Genomic DNA, 18,128 nt, shown 5'->3' on the forward strand with positions numbered 1-18,128 from the left:
GAAGACAGCTACAGTGTACTTATATATAATAAATAAATAAATCTTTAAAAAAAAAAAATTGTCCCTCTTTCTTTAGACATTACTCGTACATCAAACACTGTCTCACAGGACAGAACAGTCCAAGTTGGTAATTGCCCAGGAAAGAGTCATTTTTTTTTAATAATTGAATTTAAAGTAGCTACTGTACTTTGAGATATTGCCTAATCATCGTCAGCTATAATTTTCCTCACACATTCTTTACTCCCAGAGACGGTTTTCATTTAAGTCGAATTGTATGTTTGAGTAGGGCCTTGCCAGGTATTTCCATGTGCATAGTATTTCAAGCAATTGTGAGGCAGGGAAGGCAGCAACTAGAGGCTTGTCTTGCCTTCGCTTTGTCTTCAGGGATGAACGTGAGGCCTAGGGGACAGTGTGATTTCCTCTCACACTGCTTCTCACTGGCGGAGTCAGGGCTACGATCCTATGCCTGTTGGTAATTGCAATTACTTTTTGTTATTGTGTTTTGTTATGAGCTCAGACATTTGAAATATTTCCAGGAGCTGGAGGAATATTCATTTCTATTCCTCTCTAAAAGAGTGTTTTGCAGACTTCCTGTGAAGATTACAAAAAAATTTGCTGACTGTAGTGCCTTCGGTCCTGCAGCACTTTGCAGATAATGCTGTCTGCTATTATGTAAATCCAGAATTATAGGATTTTATAATTATGGTTATGGTGTGTGTGTGTGTGTGTCTGTGTGTGTATGTCTGTGTGTATGAGTGTGTCTGTGTATGTGTGTGTCTGTGTGTGTATGTGTGTGTGTATGCGTATGTCTGTGTGTGTGTCTGTGAGTGTGTGTATGTGTGTGTCTGTGTGTATATATGTGTGTATGTGTGCGTCTGTGTGTGAGTGTGTGTATGTGTCTGTGAGTGTGTATATGTGTGTGTGTCTGTGTGTGTGTGAATGTGTGTGTCTCTGTGTATGTGTGTGTGTCTCTCTGTGTGTATGTATGTGTGTGTATATGTGTGTGTTATGTGTGTATGTGTGTGTGTGTGTGTGTGTGTGTGTGTGTGTGTGTAGGACCTTATATGTACTTCAGGCAGGCCTGGAACTCAAAATCTTTCCTCTGCTTTCCAAGGGCTGGGATTGTCAGTATGTACTGTCAACACCCACTGGATTTTAAAACGTAATCCTTAATTTATCTTGAAAACCAAGTTAAACCCATCATCTCCTGTGACTGCAGTTTTCTTTCTTCCTCAAGCGAGGTAGCTTTGTTTGGCTTAGCGGTCGTGCACAGACATCTTTGAAATATGAGAGCTGAAATACAAGGAAGCCTTAAGAGTTCATGTTTAATTTTTTTTTTTATTATGGTGGTATCATTTACTTTGGTAAACTCATATTCTGATTTTTAAAATGCCTCAAAGCAAACAGAAGCAAACTCATTTAGGAATTCAAGTACTGCATGTTACACACATAACTGCGGCACAGGGGGATTTCTCTAGCAAGCGGTTGATATACAAGGCCCAGCACTAACGTGGCGGGTGACTGCACTAAATGTATCGCCATATTATAACCGTGGTTGCATAATACAGTAGCCAGCACAACAGCTCATATGACTGCAGTCAAAGCTTTAATAAAGTTGAAGCACTTAATGATGAATGAAACTCCCCCTCCCCCCACTTTTTATTCCCTGAGGTCCAAACCCAGTACCTCCTGTGAGCTATGTGTAGCTTTGCACCCTGCCATACCCCAGCCCTGAAGAAACAATTTTATGTAGAGGATACAATTTTAGGTCAGATGCTTATTCAAGAACAAGCCCTTAATATGCCGTTGTGACTTTACACTTGATCTTAGCCAAGAGGCCGAGAAGTGATGCCGTTGTGACTTTGACAAACAACATCATTCCTCTTTTACTAACCAGACTGAGTCAGGCTGAAAGAAACCTAGAGTAATGGAAAAGACGAACGTTAAACCCCTGGATTATACTGAAGTAAGTTAACCTAAGTTCCTTGTGGCTAAAGCACATTTACTAGTCAACATATATGCATATATACACACACGTGGAGAGAGAGGGAGGAGGAGAGGGGAATGGGTTTTGAAGGCCCCACTAAAATGCTAGTATAGCTGTAGCCCTTAGATGATACTTCAGCTGCAAACGAAGAACAGTGGCGAATGGTTTGGGTTCCCTTTTTGTAGTTTAGGAAAAAAAGCCTAGAAATGTCTAATGTCGTAAGACAGGTATTTATTACTTAAGGTCTCAAAGTAAATGTACCCGCATTAAATTTAGGTTTTTAAAAAAATTTTGCAACAGGGCTGGAGAGATGGCTCAGGGGTTAAGAGCACTGGCCGCTCTTCCGGAGGTCCTGAGTTCAATTCCCAGCAACCACATGGTGGCTCACAACCATCTGTAATGGGATCCAATGCCCTCTTCTGGTTTGCAGAAATATACATATAGTAAATAAATAAATAAATAAATTAAAAAAAACAACAGGAAAAACCCTTGCAACAATTCACTTATTCACAAATATTTTTACTTCTCTATTTGTTATAGTTTGAACAATTTAAAAACAAGTCCTGCAGACACTCTTAGCTCAGAGAGCAATGATATGCTGTGAGTTCACAGAAATGACTGCAAGAACCATTTTTCCAAGTTCACAGAATCTCTCCTCTGAGGCCCATAGTAAATGCTACTCACACTTCATTTTACAACTGGAAGAGCAGAAGTGAGCTGTTGAGAAACTGTCCTACTAACTGGAGTCACCACCTTTTCAATGTGCTTTTAAAAGGTCTGTATAGCTGGAATGTGTGTGTGTGTGTGTGTGTGTGTGTGTGTGTGTGTGTGTGTGTACACAATCTGTATCTTTCAACAAACTGACTCTTCTCATACTGATTTTTAAAAAGTTTTAAGATATAGAGTAACCAAATTTTATTAATCAGCAAAATAGCCTGGGGGCATGCTTTGCACTTCACTCAGAATTGCTCCTGGGCAGAACACTTCATAATTCCCAGGGTTCCAATGATTGTCTCAAAAGCAGAAGTCCTAAGTGAATATCGAGCCCCCCTCCTTCAACGTTTGTCCCTAACTGCTGCCTTCTTAGAAGTAGAACATTTTAGGTTCAACTGGTCCTGGAACCACGGAGAGAAACTCATTGTAGCTCTTCAGGCTTCAAACAAGCTATTCTATTTTCCTTTGGATGTTCAGCCTTTGAGGAAAATTACAGACTTGATGAGGCCACCTTAATACTTAAAGTCTCTGATAAAGCTTGCCAGAATAAAGACTATTTAGATGACAAATAAAACAGAAACCACACTGGATTTCTGATTTATTTTTAAGCAACCCTGCTCAAAAAAAAAAAAAAAAAAAAAAAAAAAGCTCCTCTTTGGAGTCTTAGCAAAGTTCCTCTTTCTTATGTGTTTTCTGAAGAGAGCCACAGCCCACAGCATCCTCTCACTCTCCGTACATATAAAATAACTTACATTTGGGACTGGGGGGTCTGTACGGCCTACTTAGGTCCATCCTACTGTCCTTGATAAATACGATCTCTGGGTTAGTTGGTTCCTGGTGGGGGTTTGATGGAGGGAATACTACAGGACCTTCTCATGATAAGCCTGACTTCGATATCTGGCAAATTATCTTGTCTACTCTCTAAACAGCCCTCATCCGTGGCTGCCAAGTGGAGATCGAACCGGAGGGAAACAGACTTTTTCCTCAGTCGAGGGTTATCCTTAAAGAACGAACCTTCCCATTCTTTTATAACTTCATCCACTTTCTCTGTCCTGAAATGAGAAAATAAACTTTTTTTTAATAGACGAAATAGACACAATGTATAGTTCATCTTAATGAAGAAGAAATGTGTGTAGTGTATAGGTTGTAGGATTTTAACAATTCAGATTTCTTTATTTCATGCGTGTTTTGTCTGCATGTGTGTATGTGTACCACTTGCATGCCTGGTGCCCACAGAGGTTAAAAGAAGGCCTCAGCTTCCCTGGACCTGGAGTAGCAGTGGTTGAGAAGCAGCATGTGCTCTATACCTTTGAGCCATCTCTCCACCCCCAGGCCGCAGGATTTCTAATTGACACATTTAACAACCTTATAAATATGATTTTTAATATAGAACTGTATGGGATTTCTACACCTTTTCTAAAATTTCGTATTTCTTTTTTTTTTTTTTTTTGGTTCATTTTTTTTGGAGCTGGGGACCAAACCCAGGGCCTTGCGCTTCCTAGGTAAGCGCTCTACCACTGAGCTAAATCCCCAGCCCCAAAATTTCGTATTTCTAATTTTATTTTTGAGACAAGAATACTCCTGCCTATTCTAGAACTCACTATGTAGACCAAGCAGGCCTTGAACTCACAGTGGTCCTCCTGCCTCTGCCTCCCGAGTGCTGGCATGCTATACAATTCTTATGCTCCGAGTTTAGTTTTAGAAAAAAGAAGTGAATTCTTTACACACTCTCTTTGTGTCGCTATGTGTGTATGGCATGCCTGCCTGAAAAATTGCAGTGTCCTGGAAGTGTTTGAAATATTTGAAAATGACCGCTAAGACTGCTCAGTTGAGGTGACTTTCCTCCCACTTTGCCCACAGTCAAGCAGTCACTTACTGAATGGTGCCGTGGGCCTCCGCACTCTCCTTCGCCACGTCTCCATTCACCACTGCCTGTTTGGTCACTGTCTCCACACTTTCATTTTCATACTTATGTGAGACTTTTGTCGAAAAAGATATTTCATTTATAATGGCTGTGAAAACGTTACACGAAATTACAATGTTGAAAAAGAGAAGCAGAATAAAGTCCATTTCAGTGTGGGGGTGGAGTCCCAGCATGGCAGAACTGGACGGCTCTCTTTTTGCTGCTTTGGAGGGATTTCTGTCTCATCTCCACCAAAATCCCATCTACTTTCAAATGAGGTTATTGTGGCAGAAACTCACCTGAGGGGAGAAGAAAGCCAACTTTACTTTTGGCGGGCTTGTCTTCTTTTCTCTCTCCTTGGATACAACCGTAATACCTGAAATGGAAGGAGTCAGAGAAACAACACCGAGGTAGCAAAACTAAATAAAAACAAACAAGGAAAGAGAGAAGACAATGGGTAAGTCGCTACAGTCACACAATGGGAACTGTTCAGCACTCACAGTGGTGAGCTGGGCCATTCAGCATCCCAGTGAATCTCCCAGGCACAAGGAAGGTGGAGGGAAACTAGGAGCTAGTTTTATAAGGGTTGAAATAATGGATCGATTTTCTACACTGTATACAGCTGCATCTGCATTACCAAAGGAGCTGGGTGAGATTAGTTATCAGATTCTGAGCCAGCCTGAGGTGCGGATGTAGAGTGCATGTGAGGGAGGGGGAATGGGGCAGGGACAACTTCAGAAATGTTACTTCTTCGACTGGAGAAACTAGGAGAAGCATGTTAACAGGTCAAAGGTCGTAGGGATACAATGTATAATAATAACATTGCTCATTATATTTTCTGGGTTTTGTATAATAACATTGTTTATTTGTATTTTCCTGTATTTATATCTTAGACATAATGATACAAATATAGAAAATTATAAAATATTAACACCCAGTTTGTCAATATCTTGAATGATTAGAAATCGACTTCTACCATCATTATTTAATAATATATTACACACACATCATATATAAAATTGTGTATTTTTTTTTACACAGCACAATGTGCTAGATAGTGCCTTAAGCACTTCACAATGTTAGCTCATTAAGGCCTCAGCAATATTGTGATGTAGACACTATCATTCCCATTTCGTCGGGAAAATGGAAGCACAGTGAGCTTAAGTAATTTGTACAAGGTCATTCAGCTAGTAAGTGGTATATTTTGAGTTGCATTTATGATTTTTAAAGATTTAACATATGCCGAGGCTTATCATAGGCTAACCCTATTCCATGCAGAAGATTCAGGATTCTGAAACAAGCAAGAACAACGATTTATTTATTTATTTTTCTTTTTTTTTTTTTTTTTTGGAGCTGGGGACCGAACTCAGGGCCTTGCGCATGCTAGGCAAGCACTCTACCACTGAGCTAAATCCCCAACCCCCAAAGATTTATTTTTATGGGAATATAGAAACTTGGAGGTGATTCCGCTGTTTAAAGATCTAAGACCTTATAAATGTTGTAAAATATAATACTGAATAAACAAGAGTTCCCCGGCTAGCACATTTGTCTTTTAGGATTATTCAAAGCCTTAAAACTGTGACTCCAGCCACTATTGCTTTTCATGCTTGTGTAATAGAATCACATTATTATTATTTTCACTTTTTGAGAGGTCTCTTGTAGCCCAGGCTAGCCTCCAACCTGCTACGGAGCTGATGATAATCTTGAACTCCTGGTCTTCCTGTCCTGACCTCCCAAATGCTGGGATTATAGGCATGCTGGATTACGTGAAGTTGGGGAACAAACTCAGCGCAAACTCAGGGTTTCATGCATGGTGGTCAAGCCCTGTTCTGGCTGTGCTCCCCCCACCCCCCACTATAGTGTTATTATTTTTTTACTGGGGGTGGGAGTGGGCCCTTGGGCAGGGTTGTGGTGATGTCTGAGTCTCCAAACTTCTTGGGGTGATCTATAAAAGGCAAAGACTAGTCCTAAAAGGAACAGTGGGGAAAGTGGGAAGACCGAGAAAAGCCTCCGTAGTGACCAAGAAGTGTATTAGCCAACTCTGGTTATTAACGTGTCAGTTTTAGCAGCAGACACAGCTAGTTCGTTCTTCATGCTCTCAGGAAGGTGCGCTACGCCTGCGTCACAAAAGAAGCTCAGTGAACAGGCCGTGGTGGTGGAGGGCTTTGGTTTGGATTTGATTTCTCTGATGGCATCACCAGTGGCTCTGTGCATCTGACCCAGAACCTCTCGTGCCATTATTGACGAGGATTTAAGTACCTGATCTCTTCCTGTTCTAGCAGGCGGCGGTACGTGGCTATTTCCTGCTCCAGCCTCATCTTCGTGTTGAGAAGCATCTCGTGCTCTTGAAGCTGCCTCTCGATGCCACGCCTCACTTCCTGCAGCTCCTTCTCCAGTCGGCCAATCACCGACTCCAGATCTTGCAGCTGCATCTGATAATGCTGCTCACTGGCCTGCAGGGAGTTTTCAAGGCCCCTTTCCTGTTGACAGACATCCTCAGCAGTGAACCAGCAACAGGACAAGGGCTTCTGAAATCTCATTTGCAATGTTTTCCGCCGTCTAGACCACGTATTTACCTCCTATTTATTTTTTTCCTTTCATGGCATAAGCAAGCAAATCAGGGTCTTGAACAGCATCGCCACTGAGTCACACCCGTAGCCCCACCTTTTTTTGTTTGTTTTGTTTTAATTTAAAGGTTATAATAATCGTGCTTCAGTTACTCAAGAGGACTTTTTCTTTTTTGCTATTTGAATTTTTTATTTTTATTTTTTATTTACTATTTTTTATTTTTTTACATTTCTCTATTTGTGTATGTGAACGTGTCACAGCACACATCTGGAAATCAGACAGCAGCTTTCAGGAATTGATTCTCTCATTCCACCATGTGGGTTTGGGAGATCAAACTTAGGGTATCGTCCGGCTTTGTGGCAAGCACCTTTACCCGTTGAGCCGTCTTGCTGGCCCCTCTTTTGCTGTTTGAGACAAGGTCTCGTGATGTAGCGAACCCCACCTGGCCCTGAACTTGGAATTATGGCTGTGTGTAAGCAGGTCTAGTTCATTTTGTAGTTTCAGATGACCTTGAACTAAGGCCAATCCTTCTTCCTCAGCCTCGCAAATACTAGATTGTAGACGTGAACCACCACGCCTGACTTTCATCTTTTTTTTTTTAAAGGAAATTATATTTAGTGGCTGAGTACGATGACACTTAATCTGAAATAACAACTATTCAGGAAACAGAGGCAGGAGGGTCACCAGTTCAAGGCTCAACTGGGCAACTTTGTGAGTTGATGCCTCAACAACATCAAGGAGCAGGGGGTAAGGATGCAGCCTCATAGTAAAGCGCTTGTTTAGCAAGCACAAGGCCCTGGGTTCAGTCTTCAGTACTGGATATTTAAAAAAAAAATAACTAGATAGCTTTCTGTATTTCAAAATAATCTTGTAATCATTCTTTTGGCAAGAAAAAAAGAAGTCCTTTACACTGGGATTAACTTTCTGTTATTCTGAATTATTTGATTTTTTTTTTTTTAAAAGGATTGGAAACAATGTCAAAGGTGAAAACGGATGCTCGGGGCTGTGACTTGGCTCTCTGGATAAAGGTTTTGCTGCTAAGCCTAGCAGTCTGAGTTCAAATCCCTGGTCCCACATGGTGGAGGGAGAGAACTGGCTCACAAAAGTCCTCCTCTGACGTCCACATGTTTGCACACACTAAACAAACAGACAAATGAACGAAGAAATGAGCAAACAGACGTACCTCCAAAAAGGCGTGCTAGAAAAGCTCTTAGCTATTTTTTCCCCATTAGAAGTCTCACCGACACGAATGCAAGAAGCCAGCGGTTAGGAGACTGTAGATAGTAGTAACAGTACACAATCCATTTTCTCATAGCGTCAGTCAGGGAGGCCCAGACTCACAAGCAAATACAACGGAATTCCTCCCAGTACAAACCGAACCTCGAGTGAGCTCATTACAGCCAGGGAAAGGGTGAGGATCTGGGCTAGCATTCGGTGGCCTCCACTGTAAAGTTCTGGTGTCTCGCTGTTGTACACACTGGGTAGATGCTCAGCCAGCAAGCTCCCTTCCCAAGCCCCCTCCTCTCTCTAAACCACATAGGCTCTGGGGTGAGGAGCCAGCTGCCTTGGGGTCTTCCTTACCACAGCATGGAGAGACTCGATTTCCACTTGCAGGTGGTGGCACTGCCGGCGAGCCTCCTTGAGTTCAGCCTGAGCAGCCTTCAGAGCCTCTCCATCCTTGTCCATTTTTTTGGTTAAATCTTCCTCCAGCTGCAAGAAAGCCAACAACAGCAACAGGGAGCAAGAAAACCAAAGACGCTCTTGAAAGGGAGGCATTCGAAAGCAACCACAGAACAATTATACAGGGACCAAATAACCTTTTCTACTTCTATCAGATTACAAATGTGCATTCTGGGCTGGAGAGCTGGGTCAGCGGTTAAGAGCACTGACTGCTCTTCCAGAGGTCCTGAGTTCAATTCCCAGCCACCACACGGTGGCTCACAAGTGTGTGTGTTCTGGTGTTTCATTACTAAATCAATCGAGCCAGTCAATTATGCTTTCTACCCCAATCTTCTCTGCTATAAAGTGATCTCAAAAGTTCCTTCCGACGATATCAGCCTATGAAATACAGGAAAAAACAAACCACATCCGGTTAACAAAAAGTTTTCGAGACAAATTTGCGACCTCCGATTCTTTCACTTTTTGAATGTGTTAATAAGAAAGGTCGTTTGAAAATTGGTGATTATGTTCCCGCACACTTTGTAGGCTGCTTCACAGAAGCAGATGCACATCTGTATATCCCAAAGGGGTTAATTCTGCCTGTATGGACTAGGAGCAGACACCGCTAAAAAAAACCGTGTTACTAGTAAACTGGAAGCTTAAGTTGTCGTGGGCATCAATGTTCTCAAATGAAGTTCTGTATTACAGAAACCTTTTTACTGCTCTCAAAATGATGTTTTTAGGAGGGCTCTTCAGTTTGGATATTTAGGGTGAGAAGAACGGTCCCCTGTGTGCACGTCCGCGTGTCCATGCAGGTGTGAGTGAGTGTGTGTGTGTGTGTGTGTGTGTGTGTGTGTGTATCCATGCAGATCTATGTTTGTGTGTATGTATAACCTACATATACTATATGTTGGAATCTGCCTCAGGTATAGTTTCTCAGAAGTTTTGTTTTTCATTTTAATTTTTTTGAGATGCTGTCTCTCACTGGGACTTGGGCTGGTTGATTAGACTAGAATGTCTGGCCAGTGAGCCCCAGGGATCTATATGCCCGTCTCTAGATCTCACTGCTGGGATCACAGTGTCCACACCACGTTCCACAGGTAGTCCTGCAGATCAAAATCAGGTCCTCGTACTTTTACGATAAAACACTGATCTATCCTCCAAGTCCCTTAAAATACATCTTGATGATCATTTTCTTTTTTTTCTTTTTTTTTGTTTTTTTTCGGAGCTGAGGACCAAACCCAGGGCCTTGCGCTTGCTAGGCAAGTGCTCTACCACTGAGCTAAATCCCCAACCCCTGATGATCATTTTCTAACTGTTCTCCTATCATAAAAATAATTGGGGGAAGACTCTCACCGGTAGATCACCCGTCTAGCAAGTGCAGTGGGAGAGTGGGGTTATTTTCTATTTTGCTTTAAATGTTTCCATTCTGATGGAATTAAAAAGAAAACACCTGTCAACAGTGTTACCAACGCCGATCTCATAAGGATCCATGTGTTGAGTTGATTAGAAGTTTAAAAAAAAAAAAAGGCAACTTTTAACGTTTATTTAAACTTGTAAATTTGTTTATATGGTGGATTTTGTTGAAGGGAAGTTTTTTGTTGTAAAAAGTCTGTGAATAAAGTTTAGGGCCAGTTATTAGAGCCCAGGGGAGGTGGTTCAGTAACAAAGTGTGGTCATGCAAGATTACAGACAGGAGATCTCCAGAACCCATGCAAATGCTGGGTGGGTATGGGCGCCTGTAATTCTAGCCTGGGGAGGTAGGATAGGAAATCTCAATCCTATATATCAGTGAGCTCTGGGTTCAACTGAGAGACCCTGCCTTAGGTAACAGTGGAAGACCAATGGAGAATGATTCTTGAGATCAACCCTGGCCCCTCCGTTAGCGTACAGACCAACATGCATGTAAATCTCACTCAGTTGCAGTGTACATGCAAGCATGCACACAGACAGACACACACACACACACACCCCCTCCCTCTGAAAAAAAATGGAAAAAGAGTGACACGAGGGAATTTTCCCCTCTTCTTCTGCCAGCTTGTTCTTAGCGTTAACTTGACAAAGTCAGGCAACCAGTATGTACAGGAGAAACTCCAAAATAGAATGTACAGACTTTTGGAATCGAGATAAAGTTGCGGGACCACTGGCATTTTGAAGTCCCATTGGAGAGCTGGCAGATAAACTGTGTGTTAGATTCCCAAGATGGTTCCCAGTGGGCCACACCTCCCCAAGTTCGTCCTGTGACTCAACATCAGGTTGAATCAGCCATCCTGAGTCTTGCTGTGACCACTTAGCTATGGAAGAGGCAATGCTGTGCCAATTCTGGGCTAAGCCATAAGGAGGCTGTTGGCTTCCACGAGATGCTTTTGGGAGCCTGGGGCATCATTTTAGAAGTGTGGATGCCAGGCTGGAGAGGTCATATAGGGAGGCTCGGTGGAGAGGGACCCGAGGCCACATGGAGAGGGCGGGTCGCAGGCTCAAGGCTCTCAAGCTTGCCTTCCAGCAATGTTTTGCCAGGTCCCAAACACATTAACCAGTCACTTTGATTATGCCAGTCAGTAGGGCACCATTCAGCAGCTCATCTTGTGTAGCACCAGAGTCCTCCCCCGACAGCCTCCTCGCAGCCTCCTCACCCCACAGAATTACCAGACAGGATACCTTGGTCTAAATTTTGGTTTGTTGAGTTTTGGGAGGTGACTTGCTAACCAAAGCAACCATGTATTTATTTTCTTTATTTTCTTGTGTGGTTCTAGGGCTTGAAACCCGCCCCCCCCAACCAGGGCTTTGCAATATGTTATGATAATAAAAATAAACCGACTTTGTAAGTTATTCGGGGAAAACACATTTCTCTCAAGAACTTTTATGTTATAAAACTCTTTTTTTTTTATTATTCGAAGTCAGTTTAGCATTGACTTGTAAACTCAACTTAGATCTCTGCTTTGTAAAATATTTATTTGGGTTTGTAATTTTCAAAACTTGTCCTCTTTCAGTATTTTTCTTCTCTACTGTGTGGAAACTTCTGCATCTAAACCAGGTAACTGGCGACCTCATTTAATCTACAGAACTGATCTTTTTTTTTTTTTTTTGGAAACTGAGAATATCACCCACAGGCAAAATTTATAATGATATCGCAATAAGTTGCTCACGAAACAAAGTCCTGTGATTTTTTTAAACTACCTTTTCTTTTTCTTTTCTTTTCTTTCTTTTTTTTTTTTTTTTTTTTTGAACCCATCCTTAAGCTAACTCTTTGCTCTGTCTAGGTGCCGGGAATACAATTTGAACTTGAGTATAAGAGATAAACTAATAAAGAAAAGTCCTAAATTTTTGAAACTTTGTTTCCCAAATATTTGCTTTTAAACTTATTTAGATTCGAGACCTTAATTATTAAAAGGCATTTAAAACTGAGCCTATGGAATTTGAATGGATCCCTGCTCTGAGTTGGCTCTCTTTCGTTTATTATTTATTTTAAATATCTTGCAAGCTTTGTGTCGGAAGTAAACAGTTCTCATAGCTCCAAAGCTAAAGTGGGTACTTTTAAGGGCAGAATCACTCACTACTCAGCTGGGGGATTTTTGGTTGTCAGAATTTGTATCCTTGGTTCTGAAAGCCATCTTCACGTGCCCCCGATGGTTCTATTTATAACCATCAGTGTAAAACCGAATGCTTGGAAAAAGATGATAGAAACCTTCTAGAAATATTTTTTTCTCCCTTTTATCTCCTCCCAGAGTGTGCAAGGCAAACAATCTTGACTATCAAGCTTCGATTCTACAGATGTTATTTAAATCGCCTCTATAATTAACTCCGTAATATCTTTGAGGAGTTGTTCGGAATGCTCCCTTCCTGAAAAAAAAAAATCTAAAGAGGTCAGAGAGCGCCGTTTTATTGCTTATTGACTCCATGTTTTAGTAATGACGGTCACCTTACGATCTCTATCAAATTCCAATGCATCAATCGATATTTATTGAATGGTCGTCCAACAGCACAGCCAAAGGGTTTTTCTCCCTGCCTGTCACCCCAGACCCGGTGCAGAAACACCTACATTGCCTCCCCAGTAGATGCTGCGTGGAAAAGGAGATACTGTACCTCAGAGAGGCCGGGACAGGAATCGGGTAGACAGGGACTGTCTCCTTATCCTGAAGGTGCCTGGTTGAATGAAATCATTACCTGGATCCGTGTTGACAGCACCGTGTCTATCTGATTTCTGGTGAGGAGCTGCTCATAGTTTGCCCTGATCTCATTGAGGAGCTGGGACAGCTCCATTCTTTTCCCATCCTCCACCTTGGCTAACTGGACCTTAGCGATGGGATGAGTCGCTGCGGCAGAGCCTGCCCTGCCTGCGTCGCCGGAGCAGACAGCCCGGCGGAGCCTTAAAGATGCAGAGATCCATTTCCCCCACCAGAAGCCAGGGAAACTCCGGGCTTGCTAATTAATCATGCAAATGTGAGAAGCCATTCCCTTCCAATGTTACTACGGCAGAAATCTCCAAGTCTCCAGGAAGAGAGGAAAATGACACCCACAGGGTCACTGCAAGGGTTTCCTATGCAAGAGAATGCTTTGCCTGTGGGGGCGGGGCGTTCGGTTATTTTGGGGTAGGGAATGTGGTCCCAACATTTTGAAAATTGTAGTTTAGCCAGTCACAGTGGGCAGGCATGTTATCTTAGCACTCAGGCATAAAGATTTTGAGTTCAAGGCCAGTCCGGACTTCATAGTGAGACCCTGGATGGGGAACAAAACAAAACAACATCCAAAAGAACCACGGCCCCAACCCAAAATAAAACAAAATTTTATTTAGCTTTCCTAACTTATTGCATAGGAATTAAACTGGAGAGAGATGGCTTAGTGATTAAGAGCACTGACTGCTCTTCCAGAGGTCCTGAGTTGAATTCCCAGCAACCACATGGTGGCTCACAACCATCTGGAATGGACGCCCTCTTCTGGTGTGTGTGAAGACAGCTACAGTGTACTCATAAACATAAAATAAATAATTTTTTTTTAAAAAAAAGAGAATTAAACTGGGGTCCAAATATGATAGTTTAAACTTTTCTTTATTGTATTTTTTAAAAAAATATAAGTATTTTTATTTATTTTAACAAAATGCTAAAGGAGAGAGAATGTTGAAGGAAACCAAGGAATAAAGTGACAGGTGACAGCCTATGGTTGGAAACGCTGAAATGGCATTCCCTGTGACTTTGTATGCTAATTTGAAAAAATTAATTTAAAAAACCCCAAATGCTATGGAAAGTCATCTGAATGTGCTTGTACATGTCAAGCATTCCGACAGCTACTCTCGGGTGAGGTTGATAATTATCATTAACCGTATTTCTCAAGCGGGGGTGGACCACCAGCCCAAGAGTAGAGTGTGAGGGCTGGAGAGATGGCTCAGTGGTTAAGAACACCCGACTGTTCTTCCAGAGGTCATGAGTTCAATTCCCAGCAACCACATGGTGGCTCACAACCATCTGTAAAGAGATCCGATGCCCTCTTCTGGTGTATCTGAAGACAGCTACAGTGTACTTATATATAATAAAATAAATCTTTAAAAAAAAAAAAAAAAAAGAGTAGAGTGTGAGAGTGTGAGGGATGGAGGTGAATTCCTGAAGTCACTCTTCTTACAGATGAAGCAAGGCTGGAGGCAGGCACTGGAGCGGGGTGGGAGCTATGAGTTAATTCTACTACTGTTGTGAAGTTGAGCCCTTCGGTCCCTGCAATGGGGCATCCACTGAGGGAGACTTTTGTTACTAGAAAACAGGCAGAGACCAACACCTCCCCTTTGAGACACTCGCCTTCAGCTCTTCCAGCAACATCGTTCCACCCAATCTTTTCAGTCCCTGACATCGTGGGACCTGTAAAGATGGAAGGACTGTGGTCAAAGGGGTCGTGTCCTTCCCAAGGTTGGCTCACTGAAGTGGCAGCATCACTGTGTTGGGGACTTTGACTGCATGCTGGATGCTTGCTACTTCATTCTCTCCTCACCAGGACTCCCAGTCAAGATGGCAACCTTGTGGGGTTGGGGATTTAGCTCACTGGTAGAGCGTTTGCCTAGTGAGCGTAAGGCCCTGGGTTCGGTCCCCAGCTCTGAAAAAAAAAAAAAAAGATGGCGACCTTGTTAGATGCAACTGAAATACTTTTGAGAATGGGCCTGTTGTTGTTTACAGAATAAACTTATCAGATCTTTGTTCTAGAACCCGGCAGGCCTTTGCTATGCTTTTTAAGTGTGTGTGTGTGTGTGTGTGTGTGTGTGTCTGTGTATGTGTGTCTGTGTGTGTATGTGTGTGTGTGTCTGTGTGTGTATGTGTGTCTGTGTGTGTGCATATGTGTCTGTGTGTATGTGTGTGTGTATGTGTGTCTGTGTGTGTATGTGTGTGTGTGTGTCTGTGTGTGTATGTGTGTGTCTGTGTGTATGTGTGTGTATGTGTGTGTGTCTGTGTGTGTCTGTGTGTGTCTGTGTGTATGTGTGTGTGTCTGTGTGTGTCTGTGTGTGTCTGTGTGTATGTGTGTGTGTGTGTCTGTGTGTATGTGTGTGTGTCTGTGTGTGTCTGTGTGTGTATGTGTGTATGTGTGTGTATGTGTGTGTGTCTGTGTGTGTCTGTGTGTGTATGTGTGTGTGTCTGTGTGTGTGTATGTGTGTGTGTATGTGTGTGTGTATATGTGTGTGCGTCTGTGTGTGTGTATGTATGTGTGTATGTGTGTGTGTGTGGGGGGGGGTTATACATGGGCACAGGTCTGGAGGTCAGAGAATAACTTTCTACAATCGTTTCTCTCCTTCCATGATGCAGCTCCAGAAATTGAACTCAGGTTGTCAGTTTGTTGGCCAATGTCTTTACCAGCTGACCCGTCTCATGAGCCCACTTACTGCTTTTAAATTTCTGTGTTAACTTACGAATGTAAGTTTTTAATTTACGCTTGCATATGCATGTGTGTGTGTGTGTGTGTGTGTGTGTGTGTGTGTGTGTATGTGTGAGTATATGGACACGTGTGTATTTGGGTTCCTGAGGGGATCAGAAGAGGGCCTTGGATCCTTTGGAGCTGTAGTTATGGGTGGTAGTGAACCACACACAGTGGGTCCTGGGACTGAAACTCTGGTCCTCATGATTAAGCAACAAGTGGTTTTAGCCACTAAATCACCTCTCCAGCCCCCAAATTAAACTCGACTTAAATTCAGGAGTGAAAAAACTAAATGCTCCTGTTATTTCAGATTGACCCTGCCCTGAACCCAGAGAGCCGAGTCAGATGCAGCGGAGGCCCGACTTGTCAGTCTGCACTTCAAGCAGGCCTCCCATCACTTTTGTACACCTAGGCCAGTGCCTCTAAGTGAAATACAATGTGAACTACAAATCTGAGGTATGCATGAAGTTTTAAGTGCTTTAGTAATTGCATCAGAAGATATAAAAATAGGTGAACTAAATTTTAATATTATATTTTGTTTAATCCCATATATTGAAAATATAATATATTTACTCTTCTCTTTTGGTAATATCTTTAAAATCTGAGAAGTATTATATATCCCATCTCAGTTTGGACAAGTCACATTTAAAGTACTCAGTGGAGGTCTGGGGGAGGATGGTTCAGTGGTAACATGCCTACTGCACAAGGGTGCAGACCTGTGTTTGGATGTCCAGTTCTTGCACAAGAAGTGAGTGTAGTGTCTTGGTCTTCATGTGGGAATGGAGGGGGACCGTCTCAATTTCTGTTCCCTGCCATTGGATCCCCTTCCCCCCTATTTGGACTGTCTGGTTGGGCCTCAGTGGGAGAGGATGTGCCTAGACCTTCCGGGACTGGATACCCCAGGGTGGGTGGGGTGATACCTTTTTGGAGAAGAAGGGGAAGGGGATAATGGGCAGGAGATTTCTTTTTAAGGATGGAACTAGAAAGAGATGGGGGTGGAGGCTGTGATGGGGACGTAAAGTGAATTTAAAAAAATGGAGGCAGTGACATATGTTTCTAACGCCTGCATGGCGGGGTCAAAACAGGTGGATCCCTGTAACTCATTGTCCAGCTGCTTTTCCCAGACTTAGGAGCTCCAGGCTCGGTGACAGACCCTGCCTCAAAAAGAAGGTGGGAAGTGACTGAAGAAGATACCCAACACCTACCCCTGCCTTTATACACACAGGTACCCGTTTACGCAGCCACATGAAAGGCACATACAGTCCAGACATACACCAATAAATAAGGTTCAATAGGTTAGCGATGTATCCAGTGGTAGAGAGCAAGGTCCTAGGTTCTACTCCTAGCATCCCGGGGAGGCGGGCCAGGTGTTGGGGTGGGGTGGGAGAGGGGGAGGGGGAGGGAGGAGGGGGATGTGACTAAGAGCTACTGAATACAGTGTAAATCTGAAATCTGAGCCCCTTGCTGGTAACCCTCCTTGTACCCACCAGGAAATGCTATTCGCATATTTTTCGCATGCATAAAAGTAATAGCACCAGATTGGTTTTGAGGGGTTAGTAGTCGCACATGTGCAAGCACGAAACCGGAAAGGTTAAACCACTTCAAGATTTCAGATCCAGTCCCCTCCCCCTTGTTTTAAAGAGGAAAAAACAGTGTAGCTACTTTTGAAAAGTCACGCTGTTTATTAAGAACCCAGTCACACCACCGTTTGTGGGGTTCATGCGATTTTTGGTGACTAGCTGTAGACTTCAGAGTCCTATCAGAAGAAGTGAGCATGGATGCCGTTCTTACGGAGATGACCATAAACTCACTCAGAAGTGCCTGGCTCTTGTGTTCATTGCAGTATTTGCAATAGCCAAGCCGTGGGAATAAGCTATGGGTGGGAGGTGGAGTAGGACAAAGGGAGCTAAAGGTCAAAGGGCACCACGTGTCAGGTAGGGAGGGTGACTAAACCTAGAGATCTATTTTTTATTTTAATTAATTAGTTAATTCATTTTTTAATGAGATAAAGTCTCTCATTTAGTCCTAGCTGTCCTAGAACTCTCTTTGTACACCAGGCTGACCTTGAACTCACAGAGACTGCTGGGATTGAAGGTGTGCAGCACCACTCCTGCTAAGCTTAGAGATCTAATACACAGTTAACAAAATGATGTTGGGGTTGGGGATTTAGCTCAGTGGTAGAGCGCTTGCCTAGCAAACGCAAGGCCCTGGGTTCGGTCCTCAGCTCCGAGAAAAAAACAAAAAAACAAAAAAACCCCCCAAAAACAGAAAAACCAAAATGATGTTATGTGGGTTTTTTTTTTTTTTAATTGAGTAGAGTTTAGTCGCCCTTGCCATTGAAGAAGTAGCCGTGTGAGATGGTAAATAAATTCATTCTCTTCACCACAGAAACCCACCACAGCATATGCTGCA

The 18,128-nt window shown here is 42.7% G+C and overlaps 1 protein-coding gene across 2 annotated transcripts; it reads right to left on the minus strand.

The window, feature by feature from the left end:
* Positions 1-1,318: 1,318 nt before the first annotated feature.
* On the minus strand, positions 1,319-14,362 carry Krt222 (keratin 222). Of its 2 annotated transcripts, none has more exons than XM_006247443.5 (6): positions 12,915-14,362; positions 8,754-8,882; positions 6,864-7,084; positions 4,904-4,980; positions 4,578-4,713; positions 1,319-3,753 (listed from the first exon to the last, which is right to left on the minus strand). In XM_006247443.5, the coding sequence occupies exons 2-6, from the start codon at positions 8,856-8,858 to the stop codon at positions 3,525-3,527; spliced, it is 768 nt and encodes a 255-aa protein (XP_006247505.1). In that variant the 5' UTR covers positions 8,859-8,882; positions 12,915-14,362; the 3' UTR covers positions 1,319-3,524.
* Between the last annotated feature and the right edge of the window lie 3,766 nt (positions 14,363-18,128).

Source organism: Rattus norvegicus, chromosome 10, assembly GCF_036323735.1.
Source record: "Rattus norvegicus strain BN/NHsdMcwi chromosome 10, GRCr8, whole genome shotgun sequence".
Taxonomy (NCBI): Eukaryota; Metazoa; Chordata; class Mammalia; order Rodentia; family Muridae; genus Rattus; species Rattus norvegicus.